This window comes from Chanodichthys erythropterus, chromosome 14, assembly GCF_024489055.1.
Source record: "Chanodichthys erythropterus isolate Z2021 chromosome 14, ASM2448905v1, whole genome shotgun sequence".
Lineage (NCBI taxonomy): Eukaryota > Metazoa > Chordata > Actinopteri > Cypriniformes > Xenocyprididae > Chanodichthys > Chanodichthys erythropterus.
In genome coordinates this window covers 42055815-42081274 of record NC_090234.1, presented here as the reverse complement: position 1 = coordinate 42081274, position 25460 = coordinate 42055815, and the positions used below count along the sequence as shown (strand labels likewise).

The 25460-nt window shown below is 37.4% G+C and overlaps 1 protein-coding gene across 4 annotated transcripts; it reads right to left on the bottom strand.

Annotated features, from left to right (window-relative positions):
- Positions 1-13062: 13062 nt before the first annotated feature.
- sik1 (salt-inducible kinase 1) lies at positions 13063-24207 on the bottom strand. 4 transcript variants are annotated; one of them, XM_067408838.1, is made up of 14 exons: positions 23382-24207; positions 22747-22946; positions 22508-22624; positions 20168-20231; positions 19561-19722; positions 19154-19278; positions 18661-18784; positions 18314-18534; positions 17764-17913; positions 17556-17666; positions 17007-17232; positions 16668-16922; positions 16319-16544; positions 13063-16033 (listed from the first exon to the last, which is right to left on the bottom strand). In XM_067408838.1, exons 2-14 carry the CDS (start codon positions 22897-22899, stop codon positions 15547-15549), a joined length of 2421 nt encoding a protein of 806 aa, XP_067264939.1. In that variant the 5' UTR covers positions 22900-22946; positions 23382-24207; the 3' UTR covers positions 13063-15546. The 4 variants fall into 4 exon arrangements, with proteins under 4 accessions (XP_067264939.1, XP_067264942.1, XP_067264941.1 ...); XM_067408841.1 differs by lacking the exons at positions 22508-22624; positions 22747-22946; positions 23382-24207 and adding an exon at positions 21830-22465; XM_067408840.1 differs by lacking the exons at positions 22508-22624; positions 22747-22946; positions 23382-24207 and adding an exon at positions 20800-21721.
- Between the last annotated feature and the right edge of the window lie 1253 nt (positions 24208-25460).

The window sequence follows — 25460 nt, the reverse complement described above, 5'->3', positions numbered from 1 at the left end:
TTGACATTTGATATTCAACAGTATTCTTGACATTTATTCATTGATCTGCCTGCATTGACACTATTCTTAGGAGCTGCTGTGCAGCCAAAATTATGTACCAGTTATCACTGTAAAGCTGCTTTGACACAATCTGCATTGTAAAAAGTGCTATATAAATAAAGGTGACTTGACTGCAGTTTCAATGTGAAATGTCCACTGAGTAGCGATAATTTTCTTTTTTTTTTTTTTGCCGGAACAGATGCAAATGTGAATATGGTACGTTTTTATGACGTTGGTTTTTATACGAATCACTGCAGTTCTGATTTGAAATTTGCACTTCATTGCGTTTTAAAATAACGTATCACCAACACTACACCTAAACCTACCCGATAGTGTTAACAAAAGCAAACATGACATAAAAAGTATCCGTAATCGTTCCATTTTAGCTTGTTTAGATCTCTCTTTCAGCTCTTTCACCATGACTCACCTTTCACAGGAATCGTACCCAAAGATTCTTCGTCTTAAGTACAACTCTGGCCATGTCCACACTAATACGTTTTCGTTTGAAAACGTATATTTTTCTCTCTGTTTTGGCCTTCCGTCCACACTGAGATGGCATGAACGAAAACATAGCTTTTGGAAAACGCTCTCCAAAGAGGATAAATTTGAAAACGCCGTCTTCATGTCGTAGTGTGGACTGTTTGAATACGATGACGCATTTTTAGTCATGTGATGCAGTGACCAATTCAGCCAAGACACATCTCCCAGTCTACATTCTCGCTTGCTTTGGCCACTTTATACTCCTGTGTTACTCGCAGCAACAACTCCACCACACTGTCGGTCCATTTAAAAAACTCAGTGCCCTCGACATTGCCTAAAAGTTTCAAAGAGCCGGAAAGTAAGGCAAGGCAAGGCAAGGCAATTTTATTTGTATAGCACATTTCATACACAATGGTAATTCAAAGTGCTTTACATAAGAATAAAAATAGAACATAAGGAATAGAAATAACAGTAAAAACAGATAATTTTGCTATTTGGATTTAGAATGCATTAAAAGTCAGAGTCATGATGATACATAAAAGATATAAAAAATACATTAAAAATGAAATAAAAACAGGAAAAGAATTTAAAGAATAAAAAGATAATACGTATAAAATAAAGTAAATAAACGCTTAGCGGGAATGACACAGGTCGAAGCTTTAATCATGCGCAGTAGGGGGATGTAAGCGTTTTCATACGTTTCAGTGTGGATGAGCAACTTTTTAAAAACGTTTGAAAATGATAGTGTGGACGCGGAGCATTTTTATATCCGGATTGGTGTAGAGTAGACGTAGCCTCCGTGTCAGCTGAGCTACCGAGCAAGCTTTGAAAAGCGAAACATATGGAGCTGGTTAACCGATGCAAAGTCCAAAATATATTCGTTTACAAATCGTGCACTTTGGTAAAAAAGCTTTTTGAAGTCATAACATAATAGCCTATTGTGCAAGGTGAAAATATGTGTTTATTAATCCATAATCTGACCCGTATCTGCGTATGAAATTGCCATTTTACTGCCTCTAGTGTTCAATTCTTTTGGAAACTGCAGTCATATGTAGGCGTATTGGTACGTATTTTGGTGACTCGTGAAAACGTTCCCACAGGCAAATCTTAACCTGGTTGTTTAATGTCAGGTATGTCAATTTGTTTGTGTTTTAGGGGTCATTTACACAACATTATTTTCAGTTAAAAACCGGAAAACTTTTTATGCGTTTTGGACGTTCGCTTACACTGCAATGGCATTTTGAGAAAAAAGCAAACTTTTGAAAAACTTTTGAGCTTTTGAAAAATGCAACTTTGTTAAAACGGTGACTTTCTTGCACATGCGTATTACATGTTCAGTGGGTGGCACTTCTGGTTTGGGGAAGTTCCATTCAAAATAAAAATAACTGAAGCTAATCATTTCGAATAATAAAGCTGCCGAACAAATAAAGCTTAGGCTATACATCAGTTTTACTATGAGCTGTCAATTTTCATTCATGTTTTATTTTCAGACATCATGAGAATAACGTAAGGCTTGGTATTTAAACGTGAAATGTTATAACAAGAATATCTATAGCAAGATCTTGCTGTATTCTTCTCCTCGTGATTATTTTCTTTTTTCCTTTGAATTCCGCTGTAATAGTATGAAAAAAGACAACATATGCTGCACATTTGTGGTCTGTTCTCCCGATTTACTTTACAATAAATCCCATTATAATTCACTGGAATGCATAAAGAAACTCTCGTTTTTCTCCTCAAATCCTCATGTCTCTTTGCAGGTTTGTTTTCACAGGTAAATACAGTTTATTATCTGTCAAAATGATGGAAATCAAATTGAAATAGTATCTCGCAATGCTGAAGTTAATGAACCTTCTGATTAAGGCAACATATATGTTAGAGAATACACAGATATATAGAATCGAGAAAGAATCTCGCTTTTGGGGTTATGCATGGTCTGTTGAAAGTAATTTGTTGATGCTTTTATACTTTTAAATGTCATTTTAATGTTTGATGGTTTAAGGTGAGTAGAATAATGTTATCTATTTTTTTTTTTAAAGTGTATTATTGCATTCATAGAGCACGCCTTTTTGTGATGTCCAGTTGTGGACATCACATGTTGTGTAATCTTTTTTTTGGTTGCTTTTCTTAGCAAATATTTGTGATTAATTTGATGAATGAATAACATATCATGTAATTAACTCAATTAAAATGTTTAATCATCAGGCATTGTGCTAAAGTGGGCTACAGTGGAGTGTCTTGACATCACAGCATGACACAATGCACTGCTGGTCACGTAGCACTCTCCTGTGTCACCCTCAACTCTGACACGTGACAGGAAACTTGATCTGCACGTCCTCCATGGGAATGGGAAACAGACTGGCTGCTCTCCACACACTTCCCTTACTCCACGTCTCGCTGCGGGACACTCACCACAAAGTAAACTCACATTTCAATGTCAGTAACTTTATGTAATCTACAATAGACTAGGCCTACATTTTATTGTAGTGTACACTTTCTGAACTTGAATGATTCAAATGAAAACTTTCCAAGTTTTATATTAATTCCAAATGTGTTAGTGTGTAAAGAATATTATGGTTCTATATTTAAAAGTCTTGGAGCATCCAGGATATTTCAGATTAGATGCATTTTTATTACAGCATTTGATTGGACAAAAATTGGACACGCCTATGAGTGCAAGATGAGTCTCAAGACAAAATGGTACATTTTAAATGCATTTATCTGTTGTTTTTGTCAACTTTTAGTGGTACACCTCAAAGCTAAAAAGTTACAAAACAAAAATAATCTTGATTTTATAAGGTCCTAAAGCTACACTAGGTAACATTGTTTAGGTTGTGTTTCAGCTCTGCTCCTCTGTGCGGATAAATGTGGTTTAGGGCTCCGGTGTACAGATGTAAGACATTTTATCAGAGAGGATAGTCAAATAAATAATGTTGTTGTTGTTGTTGATGTTGTTTTTCTCATTCATTGTGAAAGCAAATTTTCAGCTTTATGATACTGACAGCCGAAGCCACTTTTCTCTGTGTACGGATAATGTGACAAGCACAGGCAAATGATGAATGTATTCCATTTCTGTGAAATCCATCCTGACAGTGCTAAAATATGAATCATTATTATTTATCAACATGTATTTGGGTAAAGACATGGCTTGGAAGATGTATTTTTCATGCAACTACATGTGAACTACCTCTTAGTAGTAGGTACACAGTGAATTGAAGATCTAAACGAGACTAACTAACAAGACACAGCTGAAATCAAACACTAATCAAATCAGGAACTATGACAACAAACAAGTGGCGGGAAACTGAAAACAAAGGGGAACATGTGACCAAAGAAAAACACTCTAAACCTGAACTAAACAGAACAAAACAACTCAAACCGTAACACTGATTAGGAAAAACTAAGAAGAAACAGAGTTATTTCAATGAAAATACATCAAATGTGAAGTGTCACGCAGGAAATGTGAATTTACACTTTTTTTACTTTAAATTATACAATGACTTGTTCTTATTCACTTCCAAAAACTGTAAATTCAATGGTATTTCACTGTAAAATTGCATTAAACGTATGGTTAGATCTATTACAATTATTCCCCATAAATAGTACGGAAACATTATGTTAACCAATTAACCGTAGCATTTAAAAGTCTTTTACTGTCAAAATCACAATCATTTTTACAGTGTAGAATGAATAAGCTGACATGTACTTGCTAAGTTACTTATTGTAGAATGTCTAAAGTGGAAAAACAAAATAATGTGTTACCAAAAACAAAGTGTACTTTTAAGGACATTTGAGAACAATTCAGTTCCATTTACATCATCATCATCATCAAAAGTATTATTAACAGGAGCAGTTATAGTTAATAAATACTGTTGCATAGTTCAGTTTGTGGGAGAAGGCAAAATAGAGCAGTTTTAAATTCAAAAATGAAAGTAATAAGAGAGAGGGTGAGAGGCTCTCACTCGCTTCAGTGCTCTCAGGGTCAGCTGTTTGCTGAATGACGCACATTGAGCCCCAGTTAATATTGTACAGGAGGCATTGGCGTCTGACTGAGCATTCCATTACAGGCCTTTCAAGCTGAGTTCACTAAGCAGCTGTGCGCTGATTTAGCTGGCCTCCCTCTCTTTCTCTCTCTATGTCTGTCTGCCCTGAGATCAAAGTCTGGGTCATTTACCAACATTAGAGAGAAGGGGCATAATACAGATCAATGGCATGACACAGAGGAGTTCATTGCATGGCACAGTTTTAAGAGGCCTTATTTGAACAGCTTGTTTTGATCCTGTTTACTATAGATGCTATTTTGTATAATGCACATTAGTAGTTGACATAACATGACTTATTTTGTTATCAATATCAATATATTTTTGGTTAAATATTATGAATGTATAAGAGAAAGTGTATCATAGGTAAATAATAAACTATTTCTTTATTTTCAAGCATTTTAATAACCTTTTTACCTTTATTTTAAGTGGTCCTGTGACAGTGTGACATTTTTCAAAGTACAAATATTGCACATATTCCATGTCATGAAAACGTGTGTATAACAGATAAAAACAGGTTTAGATATTTATCATTGAGGAATCAAATTTGTTTATACATTTTAACCATAGTAAATGTAATTGTTTTCACAATGAAAAATTAATACGGAGCACCTAAAAGGACATGGTGGTGGAAAAAAAAAATATGAGATGTGAGGAAAAAAATATATTTCAGTGCTTTTACATTCTCTCACAAAAGTTTTGCTTTCCCCCAAGAAACTTTGTGTTTGAGATACCCCGAGAAACTTGTGTGTTCTTTGTGAGTGTTATTTCCCATTTATTCTGGGAAATAAATGCATTTTGAAAATAAGATTTTATGATTTAAATAAAACCAAATAGATGCAAATAGTTAATAATAAACTATTCAATGCTTTTTTTTCTTTCTTTTTTTAAACAAAAATACAGAAATCGTACATGATGCATTTATGCATTAAGTGTTTTCAAAAGATGTAATATAAGTCTGAGGTGTCCCCTGAATGTGTCTGTGAAGTTTCAGCTCAAAATACCCCATAGATTTTTTTTTTATTCATTTTTTTAATTGCCTATTTTGAGGCATCATTAAATATGCGCTGATTCAGGTTGCGGCCCCTTTAAATTCTCATGATCCCCACCCCCCGAACTCGCAACTGTCTTAAACAGCATAAACAAAGTTCACACAGCTAATATAACCCTCAAAATGGATCTTTACAAAGTGTTCGTCATGTAACATGTCTAATCGCGTAAGTATGGTATTTATTTGGATGTTTACATTTGATTCTGAATGAGTTTGATGGTTCTCCGTGGCTAAAGCTAACATTACACACTGTTGGAGAGATTTATAAAGAATGAAGTGTGTTTAAGAATTATACAGACTGCAAGTGTTTAAAAATGAAAATAACGACAGTCTTGTCTCTGTGAACACAGTAAGAAACGATGTTAACTTTAACCACATTTAACAGTACATTAGCAACATGCTAACGAAACATTTAGAAAGACAATTTACAAATATCACTAAAAATATCATGTTATCATGTTATTATTGCTCCATCTGCCATTTTTCGCTGTTGTCTTTGCTTGCTTACCTAGTCTGATGATTCATCTGTGCACAGATCCAGAAGTTCTGCCCTTGTGTAATGCCTTGAACATGGGCTGGCATATGCAAATATTGGGGGCATACATATTAATGATCCCGACTGTTACGTAACAGTCAGTGTTATGTTGAGATTCGCCTGTTTTTCAGATGTCTTTTGAACAAATGAGATTTACATAAGAAGGAGGAAACAATGGAGTTTGAGACTCACTGTATGTCATTTCCATGTACTGAACTCTTGTTATTCAACTATGCCGAGGTAAATTCAATTTTCCATTCTATGGCACCTTTAAAATTTGCATCACATTTGCATCACAAGTTTATTAGTTTGTTTATGTTGAAACTGTGTATCCTACATATTTTTAGAGTGCATAATCATTATAAATTATTTTGGACAGATAAAATTTGACAATGACAATGTCATGCAAACTTATTTGTATTTCTCAGAAAGGCGGTTCCACTTTCTGAGAGACTACATTACACCCAACCCAGGAATGGCTGTTTCTGGTTAGTGACGCAAAACTTTTCTCAACCTGTAAACCACACATTCTCCTTTAATAATCTCCAGGAGTGTCGTGGTGGACTGCAGAGAGAGTTATGCAACAGACTTAATGGGAATGGTCTTGTAATGGCTCCATTATCATAAAGGTTAAACCCCTCACTGTTTCACAACTCTCTCAAAGTGATTTTTGTGCTCTGCTTTGTAAAAAATTCACACTACTCCAAGATCTTGTGAAACCAGACGTATCAATTGCATCAAAATGCTCAGAAATAAGAAACTTTGATTTTAGTAAGGTTGGACTTATTGTTTTTCTGTTGATGTGATTAATGCCAACAGCATAGGTCGTACTGTGCAGCTTATGACAAGGAGATTATGAAGTGTTGAACAAACAGCTATTTGGAAAGTTCTTACTAAATGATCAGGTCATTTGGCCATTTGGACCTGTTGGAAGTGACAATCTTTTCCATCATATTATGGCAAGTCAAAAATGTCAGAATTGACCATTGCACCTCACATCTTTTGCAGCTTCTTGCACATAACACATTAAAAAAATCGTGGTGCTTGAGAACTTGTTTTTTTTCCCCCTTCCATTCCACTGCACTGCATATCAAGTTTTTTAATCTGCCACAGCACATGGTCACCGCGCACTGGTTTTGAGATGAACATACTGAAGTTTCAACCTTTTAAATTACTTTTATCGAGGTTCATCGTTTCTATCTGAAATATTTCATTCTGATTGGTCATTCGTGGCTTTCTGTACTCAAATATTTTCATTATGCCTGTTATTATTAATCCCAGTAGTATGGGTTTTAGTTTGACTGTTGTCCAAATCCGGTTTCCTAGTTTTGTTTCTCTTGCATTTCTACTTACATAACAAGATCATTTCAACACAGTATTTCATGTCCATGTTTCTTTTATTTTTTAGTGGCTAAGTAGCTGTGGGAAAATGTAGAGTCAGACAGTCAATAAACTCCTTCAGTGTGACATAAGACTGACTTGCGTCATACTCTTAAACACATTGTCAGAGTTTATTTTGTGATGATGTCCGGGTGATTTTAGATTAATCTCTTACATGTTTCTCTTTGGAGTAAATTATGTTTGTAAATGTTTGTATTATCTTTATTTGGCAGATTAGAGCTGGGTGATAAAATAGTTTACATTTTGCTACAATGCAGATGAGATTTGATATATAGTATCACTTTAAATGCATGTACTCTAGGTATGCAAAGTTGGACATGCTTATAAATCCAAGTTAATATAAAGAGCTGGGCAATAATACAGTTATTTCTATAATATAAATCTTTATTTGTATTGCTTAATGTGAGTATACTGTGGTAAAAGGTCTTTAAATATGATATAGATCAGTGGTACTGGGAGTACATGAGGTGACAGAGGGGGTATGCAAACAAAATGCAGAGTTTTGCCATTCATTTAATTCTATCTTAAAACTGAGCATGTATTTCTAACAGGCAAAATGTAGTAAAAGGTCAAATACATGACGTCCAATCAAATTACCTCATCTTTTGCAGTCAAAACTGACTGCATCCAACTGCAGCATGCATATGATAGGTTGCTTGCAGGTTTCGCAACCTTAGTGTTATGTATTCCCTGGCTTTGTGTTCCGTGTGTTTTGTTAATTGGACTTTTATTATAGTTTTATAATAGAGTTTCGTGAATGACTCTTTGAACGAATCGTTTGAATGAATCGACGGCTCGCTCATTAAGACGGTGACTTACTGCCACCTACTGGTGGTTTTTATTTTAATATTTCAAAGTAACTTTGTTTTTATCATCATTGCATATTTTTCTATTGAACATTTTTATTTAAAACATTATTTATTTTATAAAGGTAGCCTATTCATAAAGGTAAACAATGCACTGGAAAACCAATTTAAAGGGGCAAACACTGTCCCTTAATGCAAAGAGTGTTACTGCAAAGTGGACGACAGTAGGTACACAGAAGGATGTTTGGGAACCACTGATATAGACTTTGCCATTTCTGTTTACTCTTACAGTACTTACCTGGACAACTGAGAACAGACTAAATGCTAACAGCATTTTTAAATGACTTTGAAGTGGTTTCTCCGAGCTTCCAGTCAAGGGCGGCTAGCTGCTAGTCTTCCAACGTTGCACTACATGACCTTTGACAGAATCAACTCATCTCTCGCTCATACTTATCTCAGCTTACAATCTTGGCCACAGCTTGTCCCAGAAGGGAAAGATAGAGCAGCGCCGTACAAAAATACCTCTGACTTGCCTACCATATACACGACTATTGCACTCTATAACCCATGCAATGTCATTACATCCCCATGCTTGCCTTATTAAAGACAGCTAACTTTAACCTGATACTCATCATATGATATTGAACATCCCAAAAGATGTCAAGTGTTCAGCAATAAATGCATTCCTCCTCACTTGGATTGATTATTATATTGTTCTATGAGAAAATAAAAGCTGTTTATGTTATGATAAAAAAGCCTTTTTCTTTACCTCTCAAGGGAAACAAATATTACACACCCCCACAAATACTAATATTTTCAAAAACTAAACCTACTTGAGCACTGAATACTAATTAAAAGAGGCTTGACTAAATTTGTTTATTGTGTCTTTAAAGGATTAGTTCACTTTAAAATGAAAATTAGCCCAAGCTTTACTCACCCTCAAGCCTTCCTAGTATATGACTTTCTTCTTTCTGATGAACACAATCTGAGAAATATTAATAAATATCCTGACGCATCCAAGCTTTATAATGGCAGTGAACAGGATCAACAAGTATGAGCTGAAGAATGTGCTTCCATCCACATCCATCCATCCATCATAAATGTGTACTCCACACAGCTCCATAAAATATCTAGCTTCTGCCAGACCGCCTTCCGTATTCAAGTTACAAAGAAAGTGTAAACTGGCGTCACGTCAGTTACACTTTTTCCGTAAGTTGAATAGGGAAGGCGTAGGACATAGCATAAGCTTTAAGAACTGCAAGAGTTTTACACTTTCTTCGTACATTGAATATGGAAGGCGGTCTGGTGGAAGCTAGATATTTTACCTCATAACTTTTACACAAACCCTTCGCTTCAGAAGGCCTTTATTAGACCCCTGGAGCCGTGTGGAGCACAGTTATGATGGATGGAAGCACTTTCTTCTGCTTATACTCTTTGATCCCACTCACTGCCATTATAAAGATTGGATGCGTCAGGATATTTATTAATATTTTTCAGATTATGTTCATCAGAAAGAAGAAAGTCATATACACTTAGGATGGCTTGAGAGTGAGTAAAGCTTGGGCTAATTTTCATTTCAAAGTGAACTAATCCTTTAAAACCCTGTTCATAAGGTTTAAAGGGTTAGTTCACCCAAAAATGTCATTTATTATTCACCCCCATGTGGTTCTACATCCATAAGACCTTCGTTCATCTTCCAAACACAAATTAAGATATTGTTGAAGAAATCCGATGGCTCAGTGAGGCCTCTATTGAAAGCAAAGCCATTCAAACTCTCAAGGTCCATAAAAGTACTAAAAACATATTTGAAACCGTTCATGTGAGTTCACTGGTTCTATCTTAATATTATAAAGCGACAAGAATACTTTTTGTGCGCCAAAAAAACAAAATAAAGACTTTTCAACAATATCTATATGGGCCGATTTTCAAAACACTGCTTCAGAGCTTTACGAATCGAATCAGTGAATCGGAGCGCCAAAGTCACGTGATTTCAGCAGTTTAGTAGGAGATCCGAATCACTGATTCGAAACAAAATATTTTGATTTTTTGCTGCACAAAAAGTATTCTTGTCGCTTTATAAGATGAACTGAACTCACATTAACTGTTTCAAATATGTTTTTAGTACCTTTATGGATCTTGAGAGAGGAAGTACCATTGCTGTATATGCAGGCCTCTCTGAGCCACTGGATTTAATCAAAATATCTTAATTTGTGTTCGTAAGATCAAATGAAGGTCTTATGGCTGTAGAACAACATGAGGGTGAGTAATGACATTATTTTCAATTTTTGGGTGAACTAACCCTTTAAAGAGTTAGTTCACCCAAAAATGTAAATTATGTCATTAATTAAGATATTTTTTTTATGAAATACATGAGCTTTCTGAACACAGTGCAGTACTTCCGGGTTCTACATCAGAACGTTGGCTCAGTATTGGCTGACGCTGCTCACGTGAGCAGCAACTGGCCAATAATGAGTCGGCATTCTGATGTAGAACACGGAAGCACTGCACTGTGTTTACTATGTGAACAGCATAGGAGACTGACATGGAAGAGAATAAATAGTTGAATAAATCATTATTTTTGTTTGTTTTTTGCACTAAAATATTCTCGTTGCTTTAATATTAAGGTTGACCCACTGTAGTTACATGGACTATTTTAAGGATGTCTTTACTTTGAAAGTGGTAATAATGTTGCAGTCTGTCAGGGGCCAAAAAGCTCACGTATTTCATCAACAATATCTTAATTTGTGTTTCGAAGCTGAACGAAGGTCTTACGGGCTTGGGACGACATGAGGTAGAGTAATTCATAACAGAAATTAAATTTTTGGGTGAACTAACACTTTAAATGCTTAGATAAGTTTCAATTGTTTACATTTTTTTTTTGGTCACCATAATTCCCAAACTTCCATTTTGGTTTATTTCACAGTATTGATGATTTTATTCTTTTAAAGTGCATAAAATATAATGAGTATTTACGTTAGACAGGCAGCATCATTCATAAAACCATTTTGAACTCCATATAAGTTCATTATGTTAAAACATGCTAGCAACATGCTAAAACATGCTAATGTGTTGAAACATGTTAGATACATGCTAAACATGTTTTTTCTTTTACTTTTTCTTAGTAAAACCTTGACTTCAAGCTTTTCAAAGTTATTTTAACTTCCAGACCTAGCTTTTTTTTTTTTTTTTTTTTTTATCAAGCCTTATTCTAATTTTATTTAGTGTATTGTTTTATTGTTATATTAATATTTGTACTCAAAAACTAGACAAAAAATACATAGGACTATTATGTAAATCTGTAGTCGAATAATCATGTCTGTTTAATCCTGATAATCTAATATTTGACAAATATATTTAATGAAAAGAAATTTGTTTTGGGGGGAAAATGCTTAATATCTATATTTTGTTCAGTGCTGATTCTAATTTTGCTGTCTTTCCATAGCGTTTCATGACTAATATCACTTACGATTTAGTGTTATTATAGTTTAGACCAGATTTTTGTTGTGTACATTTAAAACACCTTTGTTGTTTATGAAATTATGAAGCATGAAGAACAGAGAACTGATGCCTCTTCCTGGTAATTGATGTTTTTCTGCAGGTCAACATCATGAGATCAGCAGTCGAGCTATGATTACAGAGAGATCTGGATATGCACACAAGTAGAGTCATCAATCAGAGTCTATGTGACAGAAGTTCTGACACGCTGTGAGCAGGCGTTTGAGCTTATAGGTTGGAGCAGGGCATCCAGTCAGAATGATTGGCATGGACCGCTGGCTTTGGAGCTGAACGTATGAGCATGGAATTCCCAGCACAGATCAATCCGAGCTCACTGGGCACACAGCCACCCGCTAGCTTACAGCTGGAGTGATGAACTCACATGCACTGGAATGTGTTTACATGTGCTTTATCCTCCACTGTACCTGTGATCCTCTCCACAGAAACTGTCACATTGGATTATATATTATGGACAGTTGTGTTTCACGCTAATTGTTATGTTTCTGTTTGCTGCTCAGGTTTGAGCTGTTTACGGTCTACAAATAAATTTCATGTTATTCAAACCGATTGTTGTTGTTGTTGTTGTACCACTACCAAAAAAAAAAAAAAAAAAAATGTCAGTAAAATTAATTTAAAAAATATATATATTTTTTTTATTGTTTGTTGAATAAAAAACAAGATAAATACTAGACAACTACTTGAGAAGCAAAATTGCTTTAGAAAATAAGAGAATGTTTTCTTAAATATTTTTTTTTTTATTCCACAAGATAAGACTTTTAAGTGTAAGCATCTAAGTTTTGTTAGTTCATCATCAACAACAACAACAACAGCAACAAAAAGCCAATTGGAAAACAGGAAAGTCAGAAATTTTATAAAAAATATTTAAAAAAAACAAAAATATATTCCCTGAAAACAATCTTTATTTTGAACATTTTGTCTCGTTTTATTCAATGTATTATTTTATTGTTATTTTAGATATTTTTACTCAAAAACTAGACAAAAAATACACAGACGATAATACTTTTTTTTGCGAGGCATATTTTATCATTTCAATATGTATATAGCATTTTGCACATGTAAATTTGTAGTCAAACAATAGTGTTTATGTAATCCTGATAACCTAATATATGATAATAGTAATATGAAATTCCATATAAGCAACTGGAAACCCAGAAAAAAGTGAGGAAAAACGCAAACACAGAGAAATGAATTTCAAGAGGTGAATTTTTATTCAAATAAATAGCGACATAAATAAAACTATCTCTCATATACTTTCACACAGCCATGTACAATCACACATACAAGCAGGCAAGCACATCTGGGAAATATAATCAAAAAAAAAAAAAAAATTTACAGTTTAGCATCAAAACATTGTGTTTCAAAAGTAACTACAGACTCATACCTGCAGTGGAAACAAACACCATGTTCAAAAGCAACTGTCATCATAAAGTGCATTTGCAAATGAAATGAAAGTATAAAATGGGGTGTTAAAACTAACAAAAGCATAAGATACACACCTCTTCATCTTTCTGATATCCTAAAATCAAGCTTATTTATTTATTTTTTTTACCACCACTGGATTTGTTCAGACAAAGGCACAAGTTTTGGTGGTGGGTGAAAAAGGAAATGCATGTTAACACTGCTTCTGACATTTTCTTTACAAACTTTACCTTCAATTCATCTTTTCCTGCACTGGTTTCAAACACTGTTGTTTTATGACCCAATTTGAAAACAACACAGCACAGTTTTTTTTTTTCTAAACTACTAGAAACCATTGCACAAATATGTCGAATTCACAAAAGACAGACATGCAACAGGATCATTTAGGGCTATGAAAACAGTGCCTCAAGCAAATGGTGGAGCTTCAACAATGGTAACACACTATTATTTCATATAAATTGCACACAAACCCAAAACACTTCTGAAATCTACTTCTAGCACCTAGATTGTAAGCTAAAAATAGAAAAATTATAAAATTCAACTCTATCGCTACAAGACATATTCAGCTATGTGTGTGTGCATTTTAATCAAGAAAAAAAAAATATTTGAGTATGTAAATGCATGGCCTTTCTGAGAAATGGAGGACCTTTGCATTCTAAAAACAATTGCTTATCAAATATTTGTTAGCTAGAGTAGGCAGCTAATTCTTACATCTGAGCAGTAAGACTGCTTTTGGGAGATTTGAACACGCTACACTTTGATAAAAGGAGAGCTTTTTACCACCATGACATCTTTATGAAAAGTATGTTTCTCTCGATCTTCCCTGCGCTCTCTCTTTGGCTTTCCTGTTATTTTAGTTTTGTTATTTCTGACGTTCTACCAAGCTAGCCTGGATGCAAAGGCAATCTCTGTCACGAAGAGAACAAGCTGTACAAAATGGCCAGGCTCTTATTTCCTACGCTCATGCAGAATACATCATTAAATGATCTTGTACATACAATCATTACAAATAGAAAAAAAAGCATGCTCTAAAAAAGAAAGAATAAAATAACATTATCAGGCATGAAGTACCTTTTGCTTTCCTACAACAGCTTCCTCTCCTGGTTCTACATTTCAATGTGAAATATTGCACTATTCTCATATTCTTTGTTCACTGTTTAAAAAAAAGACATTGTAATGGGTCTAACTTATTCTCATACAGTGTGTGTTGAGATACAGCCTTCTGAGGTCAATGATCAGTTATGGAGGAGGTAGTGAACTGATGGAAGAGGAGTCTTGAGGGACCAAAACTGAACAGCTAGACCTGACAATGTCTCCTATCATTTAAATCATTGGTAGGTGTACATTTCTGTGATTATAATTGTCTAGTGTCTTTGTATGGATGTGACACAAAATGAAGCAGCAATGACGTCATAGTCACAGATAGCGAAAGCTCAAAGACCTGGTCTAAGTGAACATTATGCATTACCTCTTGTGCTTATATCTAGCTTTCCCCTCATACTAAGGCGCCTCTTCAATGCACACAAATAATTGGAGGCATAGCGTGACTAGTTTGCACACATTTTCAAATGACAGATGAAACGACAGTATTTTTTCTAGGTTTTGGAAGTTTAGGATAACTCAGATACTGCATTTTGTTTCAAGAACTTCTAGGAAAGAAATCAAAACGTCAAACTTCAAAAATTCAACAAAAAGCAATCAACTTTGGTCTTCTCTGGAGATGTGAAACACACACACACAAAAGAAAAAAAGAAAAAGAAAATGCTCAAAACCTGAAAGGAAATCCTTGGAAAAATCTGTAAGGAAGACATCAGTGTCCTATTTTCATACTTGTATAGAGGATAAACAAGCATCTCTGACATAATCATTTGCGATTATGGAGGCCAGTTTTATATATGAGTGGACCCACTCGCAATTGGATGAAAAATCACACTCTTCAGTTCCTTGTTCAGAGACCCGTCCTTTATTGCTGTGTGGACAGGAGGACCTGGCAAGGATCATGGGCTCAATGAAGAGGCTGGTTATTGCTTCTTATTGTCTCTGGTCATTCCAACCCATATAGACACGATCATGGAATTGTGTGTCTGGAGAGAGAGTGAAACTGTCTCTCCTTTGCATTAGAAAACGTTTGAAAGCATCATCAAAATGAGGTGCCTTCTGGCTCTGATGCTCAACACCATTGTCCGCTGGCTCACTCTGGACTAAGAGTGGAGGAAGCAGTCAGCATCACTCTTAAGATCTTTTTCAAAGTTTTTGCCTTCTTTACTTGACCATGACACAGCTGCTGAGTTGCTGCTTTTGACCAGCACAGACCAGCTCCTGGACATTGGGTTCATGCTCAGTGCTGGTGCTCAGGCTCCAACTGCCCTGGTGGGGCAGAAGGGAGAAAGGCCCCTGGGACATGATGGTAGGCTGGATCTGCAAGTGCTGTGGGGACTGAGGGTGGAGATGTGGCCGCTGGCTGATGTGCAGACGAGCTTCAAGAAGATGGGCAGCAGATGCCACAGGAGACAGGGACGAGGAAGAGGAGTCAAGAGATTGCTGCTGTTGCTGCCACAGGTTGTGCTGAAAGGCGATAGAGGTCTGCTGGCACTGGGGGAGGATAGGTTGAGTCGGGGGGTTGGAAAAGAGGGCAGCAGGGGCGAAGAGGTTGTTGGAGGGAGGAGATGAGGGGTGGGACTGCGAGAGGAAGAGCACGGGCTGCTGAGACTGGACTTGGGGCTGAGGCTGGTGCTGGATCTGTAGCATCCTGTATGAGGAAAGAAGAACAGAGTTTAATGATATTCAAGAAATGTACCCCAGTGTTTTCCAACCTTGTTGCTGGAGGCACCCCAACAGTGCTCAATTTAGATGTCTCAGGAGAGGGAGTCAATTTACTGACCCATCCATTTCAGGTCTTGGAGCCTCTACTAATGAGCTGATAAGTTGTTTCAGGTGTATTTTATTACAAAGAGTTTGAAAATGTGTAGTGTTGGGGGGCCTCTGCAAACAGGATTGACCCAGTATTCTAGGGTAGGTATGGATTTCTTCTCACCTCTGCTGGTGCAGAACTTCCTCCAGCATGCTGCGGCGTTCACGGGGGCCACTAGAGCTCTGGAGGCTTGAGGGAGGGCACAGAGTTGGGCCGAGCGACCCACGGCTGCCTCTGGAGCATGAGGTCGGAGGGCACACCTGTCGCGCCAGACCTTTGATCTTGTTCAACCCTAGCAGGCCTTTTGCACGAGTGTTCTTCCTCAGCTGCTGTCTAAACGCCTTTAGTCCTACAGAAATAATCACAGTCCAGTTAGAACTCTTTTTAAGCTATTTAAGATTTTTCAACAATAGGTCTATGATGTGATTCTTGGCACTTTTAAAGTAGATTTTTCCTTTTCGGTTAAACTCACCCTGTGTAAGGGAGGTGTCTGAAGCTCTACGCCCCTCCTGGAAGCTGGCTGCAAGCATGCTGCCTTGGTTCTGCAAGAGTAGGTTGGAGGAAAGAGTGAGGGGTGTTCCAGCAGGGGCTAAGGCCCCAGGGCCAGTACCAGAGATGAGCAGTGAGGAAAGATCCTCTACAGCAGTGGTGTGACCCGGGTTGGGGTTTGAGGAGGACTTCAGACAGCTGTCAGAGGAAGCACCGTCTGAGGGGCTAACAACAATACCTGAGAGAGGACAACAGATGTAATTAACAACCAGATCTGTGCATTAAATCATAAAAGTCACCATATTATTAACATTGCACTTACAGGGTGGATTGCACTGGTGGAATCGAGCGGAGACCTCTGCAAGCGTATGTCTTCGGGAGGTAGTGCTGGGCAGATGGGGCAGCTGGACCTGCAGCATCCCTTCTTCCTCCTCCAGGTCATAAGGTCGCACCTCCTCACTTATGGTGGTCTCCAGCAGGCTGTTGGGGGAGATGGATCGGTTCCACAGGAGCCCATTTAGGCTGGCCTCCACCGGGCACACCACACGCTGAGGAAGGGAGGGAGGCATTCACATTAGCCACTGCATGTCTCTAATGAAGGAGGGGGATTGGGGGTGCACTGCATATCTGCAATATGAAACAGGACAGGGATTCTATTTACTGAGCAACTAGGAAGAGAGGGGTCTAAAGCAGATGTGAGCAACTCTGGCCCTCAAGGTCCACTGTCCAATGTTTAGCTCCAACCCTAATCCTAAAGACCTTGATTAGCTTGTTTCAGGGTTGGAGCCTGCAGGACAGTGGACCTCGAGGGCCAGAGTTGCCGACACACAATCTTGGGAGGAATTACGTCAAGCTCAGCGGAAATACTGACCTGAAACAGGCCTCCTTGTTCACATTCCATCTCTGAATGTACTGGAGCATTCACCTTGGAGGTGATGGGGAAGGCTGAGGTTCTGAAGCTGTCAGATGACTCCAAGATCACCTTGAATGTGAGATGGACAGAGGAAAGGCTGAGTTAGCAGAGGGACATTCAATTCATCTTAAACAGGAGATGTTCTTGGCCTCGCTTTGACACTCACCTCTGGGGTGGAGGAATCGGATGCTGCCCTTGACCTCTGATTCCAGGCTCCGCACTGGCGGCTCAGTTGTTGGCTGCGGTGCTCCTTCACTCTTTCTAGCAGCAGGTAATAGATTGCTGAGAAATGGTTGTAGCTACTGTTCTGGAGAGACTGTGGAGAGCAATTGACAAACTGTTTTAGACACAGTGGTTATACTGAGTATCACATTAACAGGTGTAATGAAACACAAGCAGTCTGCATCAAGAATTAACTTATTAATGGATTTAAGAGAAAGCTAAAAGCAACATATGGCAGCTTTCAAAACAGAGGGTACTATGTTTATCCTTTTGGTGCCAACTGAAGTGCATGTTTAAAACCACAGGAATCTTGATAGGATGTTGCTTTTATTCGGAGGCGACAATTGATAATTTATGTCCTTCGAACAACATGTATTAAGTATTAACCCTTGTTCTGGTAAACAAGCCCTTCCCTGCTGAAAATGTCAAAGTACTGTTGGTAACATAAACACAATCTGTCTCTACAATCCCATAGTATCGGTCCCTTTTCTTACCTCCACAGTCCTCTGTCTGTCAATGCCAAGTGTCTGCATGATGCCTAAGACGGGCTCACTGTAGTCTCCCAGGTTGGAGTTGTAGTCAGTAAGGGACAGGGAAAGGGTCTGGTGGGGTGCGCTGGGATCCGCAAGCATCCATCGATGCTGCTTGATCTGAGCAACACTGATCCGCTTGGCAGGGTCAACCACCAGCATCTTACGGATCAGATTTTCACAGTCTGGACAAGGAGATAAGGAGGTTTCAGTCAAAAATGTGTTTGTTGTTAGTTGTTTTATTTGTTGTTGTTTTTTTTTTTTATGATGCTGCAGCATTGTACATGAACAAAGGGAGTGTAGAGCTGTACCTTGTGACATGAAGAATGGTATTCTGAATCGGCCCTCTGTCACTCTTTGTCTCAGAGCTGGAAGACTCTCCCCATCAAAGGGCAGGGACCCGCACACCAGCACATACAGAACCACACCTAGACTCTGTGAAAGACAAACATTTGGAGCATGTATTAAACTAGATATTATATTATATTATATTATATTATATTATATTATATTATATTATATTATATTATATTATATTATATTATATTATATTATATTATATTATATTCAGTATGCAGATAAGTGTAAGCTAGAAGTAGATTTTCTATTTAGAAGGCAAATAATATGACAACATCATTGCTATTGGTTACTTTATAAATGCTGAACAGAGTTTTGGTATTCAAGCACTGTAAAGTATACTTTACAAGTATACTTTTATAATTTCATAATTCTAATTATATCATTATAATTTCATATTCAACAGCTACGTAAGACATCAGGTGAAAATCATAATAATGAACATACCCAAATGTCTAACTGGGGCCCCTCATACTCTTTCCCCTCAAAGACCTCTGGGGCAGCATATGGCGGGCTTCCACACCACGTGGAGAGAGGCTCCCCGGCATTGTAGAAGTTTCCAAATCCAAAGTCTGGAAGAAACAGAACTGAAGTGAGTTCTTTGTAGATGAAAAGACTTATTACTCATAAAATTGCTTCAGAATGGTGTAAAATCCTGAAATTAGTTATTTAATGAATGACTTGTGTTTGTACAAAGACGCAGACTAGTTTGATTACTTAATTTTATTTCTGATCCAATCTGTAAATACACTAATTACTTTCTGTATAAGACACTCAAAGTCTGGCACTGGGAAGGGTTTATGAGCAGGGCACATCAATATGTGAACCCATAAAAGCTTATTTTCTCTGCTCACCTGCCAGCTTGATGTTCATGTTGGCATCTAGCAGCAGGTTTTCAGTTTTGAGGTCTCTGTGGACTATGTGGTGTCGGTGGCAGTAGTCCACCGCCGTCAGAATCTGCCAAAACTTCTTACGAGCTTCGTTTTCACTCATCCTTCCATTGGACGTCAGATAGTCTGTAAAGAACAGGAAGGCTTAGGAAGGGAGGAGACATCGCCTTGAAAACACCATATAAAGACATAACCAAGCATACGGTTTATCTGGGGAGCCAGCCATTGTTATTTTTTAAAGGCTGAGTATATGACAGGTGAAGAGACAGATATGTAATATATGTGTTTAAATCCCTAGGTGGTGAGGACAAGCAGAGGTACAGCAGCTTATCCCTTTTACACAGTTACATAAAGCTTGAAAATCCAACACCTGTCTCGCTCTGTGCTCACTCACTGACTCACTGCTCTGACGGCAGTGTTGATCTAAATAATTCTTTCCCCGTCAGACCTCATTATCTACAACAACTGGACAAGAGGTTTTGGAAGAGACGTAGGCGTCAAAAACAATAGACGCCCTTCAATCTTTTCACAGATTACTCAGTCATTAATTTACAAAAGTGTTTCTACTTACCAAACATTTCTCCATTTTTTGCATACTCTGTCACAATGTACAGCATGTCTTTGGTCTCCATGACCTGTAAAGACAAAAGAATCATAGAATTATACAAAGGTTGTGAACACTAGCATTCAAATTAATATTATTAATGAATCATCGTCACTATTTTTACTACTACATTTTGTGCATGTATTTTTGTAGTAGAATTTTTTAAGTTAATAATATACACTTTCTCTATGCATTCCTACAAATTGTTAACGGTTGGACATATTCATGGACATTTCATGCATCAACTATCTGATCTCAACTTCCCTTTCAAACCAAATTTCCTCTTTCTGTCAACTTTTTTTCATAGTTCTTGTCATTCACACAGGACAGAATAGTTTGTAATGACATTCACCATTGCATAAAAGTGTAGTAAAGAATTTCCTGAATGCCCTGAGCACATACACACGTCTGATCCATCACTGCCACAGCTAATGACAACTGAAACTTCATCTTCACCAACCAGTTTCTTATGAACCATAGAACATGTTGACATATAAGACCTAGTTTGAGCACAAAGACACAGAGTGACACAAAAGGAGCAGCAGTTCAACCACTAATAGCGAAAAAATCATAAAAGAGAGGGTGTATGACGTCCTCACCCTTTACAAGAATGTCACGTAAGTTCCCGGGAGAGGCCTGAGGGAGAAACACTAAACGCATGTTGCGCTACCAGAAAGAGTTGCACAACAGGTTCTGTGCTGTCCTCTTTTTCTATCACTGAGAAACCTGTGTAATCATCCATACACAGGCTCAGACACTCGATACTTCAGGCTAGTGCGCAACACGACGTGTAATGACCCACATAGTCAGGCTGTGCAACAGCAGGAAAAGGGTCTTTATCTCCAGATAAACCAAACGTCCAAAGAGTTCAGCCTTTAATGTCAACCCAGAGGTGCCAATGATGTCATAGCTTCCTTAGAAACCCCGGCCTGTTTGTCCCACAGAGACGTCTCCCTCCGTCACTACAGCAGAGGGAGATGAGTGAAGGAAACTATTGATAGTTTTGAAGAGAGTGTGTCTGAAGTGAACGAGAAGCTAAAGGCAATAAAAGGACTGTTTGTACAAGAAGCAAGAGAACGGAAACAGTTTATCATGAAGGGTCATGGGTCACTAGTTCCACATTTTTCATCTCAAAGGGTTTCTCCTAAAACAAGGGCTTTAGTTATAAAAGGAGAGGTACATTTCAGGTTATCTGACACCAAAATGAGCTGAAAATCCAGGACGCTTACGTAAAGGATTCTTGCTGATATTGCAGTCATCAGCTCATATGTTGGATGAAATTAAGATATGGTTTTATTAATTAATATGTAAGGAAGGAAAGGCAGATCAAGCTCGTGTCAAGCCACAAACAGGAACTGCTGCTCAATTCCCAAACCCTCCACCTCAACAATTGTCAGGGATCAGATCCAAAGCAGTGAGCTGAGATGTTATTCCCAAGGATTTTAGGTTCTCGCAACCTCGGATCTCCGGTATAATCCGCAAAATGCTAATCTGAACAAAACAAACTTAAATGGTACAGGCTATGAGAGCAAGAATGTGCTGACGTTTTAGCACCCTGTCACTGTTTACATGAGTGTGTGAGCCAAACTATGGTGAAAAAACAAGCCCAGGGATCAAATCAGATTGTACCTCTTAGAGATTTTTCCTCATTAAAGACAGCTAGCTTCACGTGACTCTGCAGACACATTGCACTTGGTCAGAGATTTAGATCCTGTATCCTTATGTCCAACACACACTCTGCTTTTCTGTCTCTCAATCCCAGGCAAAACCACACATTTTGGACACAGATTAGTCCAATATAATAATATTTTAAAAACAATATGATCTAAAATCCACTTCAAAACAGCCTTGAATCTAAATTAAAAAAAATACCATTGTTACTGAATTGTTTTTAGTAAAACCATGCAGTTCTAACTTTAAGGATTTATTTATTTTTCTCATCTTTATTTTTTGTGTAACTTATTGTAATATTTTTTTTTTTCTGTCATATATATTTTTAATTCAATAAAACAAGATTTAAGTGACCTGACGCTATTTTTGCAGTGTAATGCAGTGTAAACATATTTAACAGTGTAATAATACAGTTGCTATGCAGAAGTTGGATACAAGCGAGAAAGTAACTTCAGTCTATTTATACTTTGCATGATAACCAGATGTACTTCCAGGGAAGTACACCTCACCATATGCGTGACCAACACTTAAGACATTCACTCAACATTAAACCACACTCTCAATGTCACTGAGCATGCTAAAATACACAACACTCCCTATAACATCATTATTAGCTTTATAAATCATATAATTTACCTGATAGAGCTTTATGATGTGAGGGTGATTGAGCAGCTTCATAATCTGAACCTCCCTGTAGATTTTCTCCAAGTTGGCAGAGTTCAGTCTTGTTTTATCAATTATTTTAATTGCAACCTGCATTAAAAAAATGCAATAAAACACACTTTGTTTATGCAGAATCATTATTATTATTATTGACCGATTTGAAGGAATACAACATAATATTGAGGCATTGCATGATGCAGGAGTCTTCTTACCTGTGTTTTCGTTACTTTGTGTCTGGCCAGTTTCACCACAGCAAAGTTTCCCTTGCCGAGGGTTCTGATGATCTCATAGAAGCCGACCTGCAGAGGCCTGGCCTGGGCACAACTCGACTGAGAGCCCGTGCTGCTGTCCGTCATTATAACCATGATGCCGGGTTTGTGTGTGCTTAAGCGCAGCGATAACTTTATTTTATCTGCAATAAACCATAAAGAGTACGTTATAAATGTGCTATAATAATACTGAACTGACAAATTTATAGTTATTATTATTATTATTCGTTAGCAATTATTCTTACACATGCAATCCTAACAGAACCTTCACAAAGCAGTCTATGAGTGCTTCATAAACCAATAAATCAAATCCCCTAATAACATTTTATATTTAAGATGCACTGATATATAACACATTTTCAGCTCACTTAAAGGCAAGTTAATTTAATTGAAATAGTCCAATTTTAGTCAACTTAAAACTAATCCCAGTATATTCATAAATGTCCTTGAAATTATATGAGAAATGTCCAGTAAATAAAAACAACAAAACAACTAGCTATATAAATGTTTAAATCTGTTAGACATTAATTTTACACAAGCATGTCATGTGAAAGAAACAAAACCGAAAATACGCTTACCTTTAACACATGAATAAAATCCACCTCCTTCCACAGTACAAATGGTTTTTAAGCCTGCATTGACAAGTCATTCCCTATGCAAACTTTGATGGGAAAATATGTTTAGTTTTTTATTCTCTCTGGATAATAGTTCCTATGTACAACGATATACACTTTTACGGAGCGCGCTACTATGTACAAGGTGCCGCTCCGGCCACTGAGGCTCCGCTCTACAGCAGCTCTGCTGGCATAAGACAAATGCTACAGGCTCATGGTGTGATGAGGGACTCCGCCTCCTCCCCCTCTTGCCATAACAAACTGATACCCGCCTCATTAACGTCATACTCGCGTCAGAGCTCGGAGCGGGGCGCGAGGCCGGGCGAGCGCACAAGGCAGAAGTTGCCGAGCAACTGTGCGGGTTCGTCGTACGGTGACGCCAGTGCTGATGGAGGGGTTGCTTGGAGATGAGGACGATGACGCCAGTGGCAGAGATGTGTCGCCGCTCTCAAGCTGTTAGTGTTATGTGGAAGCTCAGAGTCTGCTCCACCTGCTGGAAGGCATGCATACTCCGCGCGCTCTCTCACAGCTGTCAACTTGCTTGACATGCTTGTGTTATTTGAAGAATACAATGAATGAATTATGGTTCTCGTGTGTGGACGCAAATGAGAATGCATGTTTGTTTTGGAGCGATGGGGTAGCCTGCATCTGTGTTCACGGTATACATTAACCCCCTTATCCCCCATATATTTTTCCACATAAAGAGATATTTAAATCAGGAATTTGTGGAATTCCTCATGGCAACTAATTTAGTTCACATTTAGTTTGTCTTTTTAAAAGGGGGTTTTGATCAATTTCTTCCTATGATGCAGCATAATAAAATTCAGGCCTCTGCAGCAGTGGGTATATTTGTCCCCACATGTAGGCTGTTAAATCTCTAATTTGCATATGTGGGACTAATGTAATTGTTTTTCACTTTTTGTCTGTTATTCACATAGCTTACATATACACATACATACATACATACATGTAGCCCAGATGGATATTTACTAAGACAGTAAACAGCCAGCTGCCATTTAGCAAAAGCTTTTATCCAATGTGATTTACAGTATACTTAAAACTCTGACAGTCAGCCTAGAGCAACCTGAGGCAAAACCTGTTCAGCTAAATTCAGTTCAGTTAGACTTTATTTCATTTCCTCAAGGCAATTTGCTTGCAGCATTTACACAACAGTACATAAAGATTACACCCCTCCCCCTCCTAAATATCGAATTTAACTTCCTCCCAAAAATTTGAATTAGAATTTTAAAGAAACTGTACAACTTACCTAGGCATACACATCTTATTTATTTTAGAAATGTGTTTTCATTGACAAAAGCAGTGTTTTTTATATATATATATATATATATATATATATATATATATATATATATATATATATATATATATATATATATATATATATATATATATAATTGCATCTATAAGCAGTCTATGGTGGTAAGCGTTACCACATATATGCTTTTTATATGTCATATTATTATAATATTACATTTTGTCATTTATAATACTCTATAAAGTATTTTACTGCCACAACTGTGTTGACAGCCTACTTTAAATAACAGGTTTTCAGCTACACCGATTTCTAAAGGTGATGATATACGGGTCAACTTTTTGAGCAATGTTGCTTGGGCACTTTCCCATTGAGAATAGTCAACAAATTTCTATCTGGATACTTTAAATCGAAATTTGTTCTCAATGGGAAATTGCCCAAGCAACATCGCTTGGCAAAATTGCCTGGCAACATTGCTCAAAAAGTTGCCCTGTGTAATCACCTTAAGAGTTGCATAATATCAGTTCTATCATGACAGCTGGTAACGGATATGACAAAGTTAATGATCTTGGTGGAATAGATCGGCTACGCTGCTGCTGTTACTGCTGTTAGTACAGGGACTTGCTACTGCCAATACAAACACAGATACGCTGCTGTGAGCATGTAAGACACAATGCTGCTGCACAAATAGCAATTACCAGTAGCAGATCTATACAGGTGGAGCTGGGGAAGTAGAGGGTTCCAGAGGAGCTCTGAAGCGTGCGTTCGGT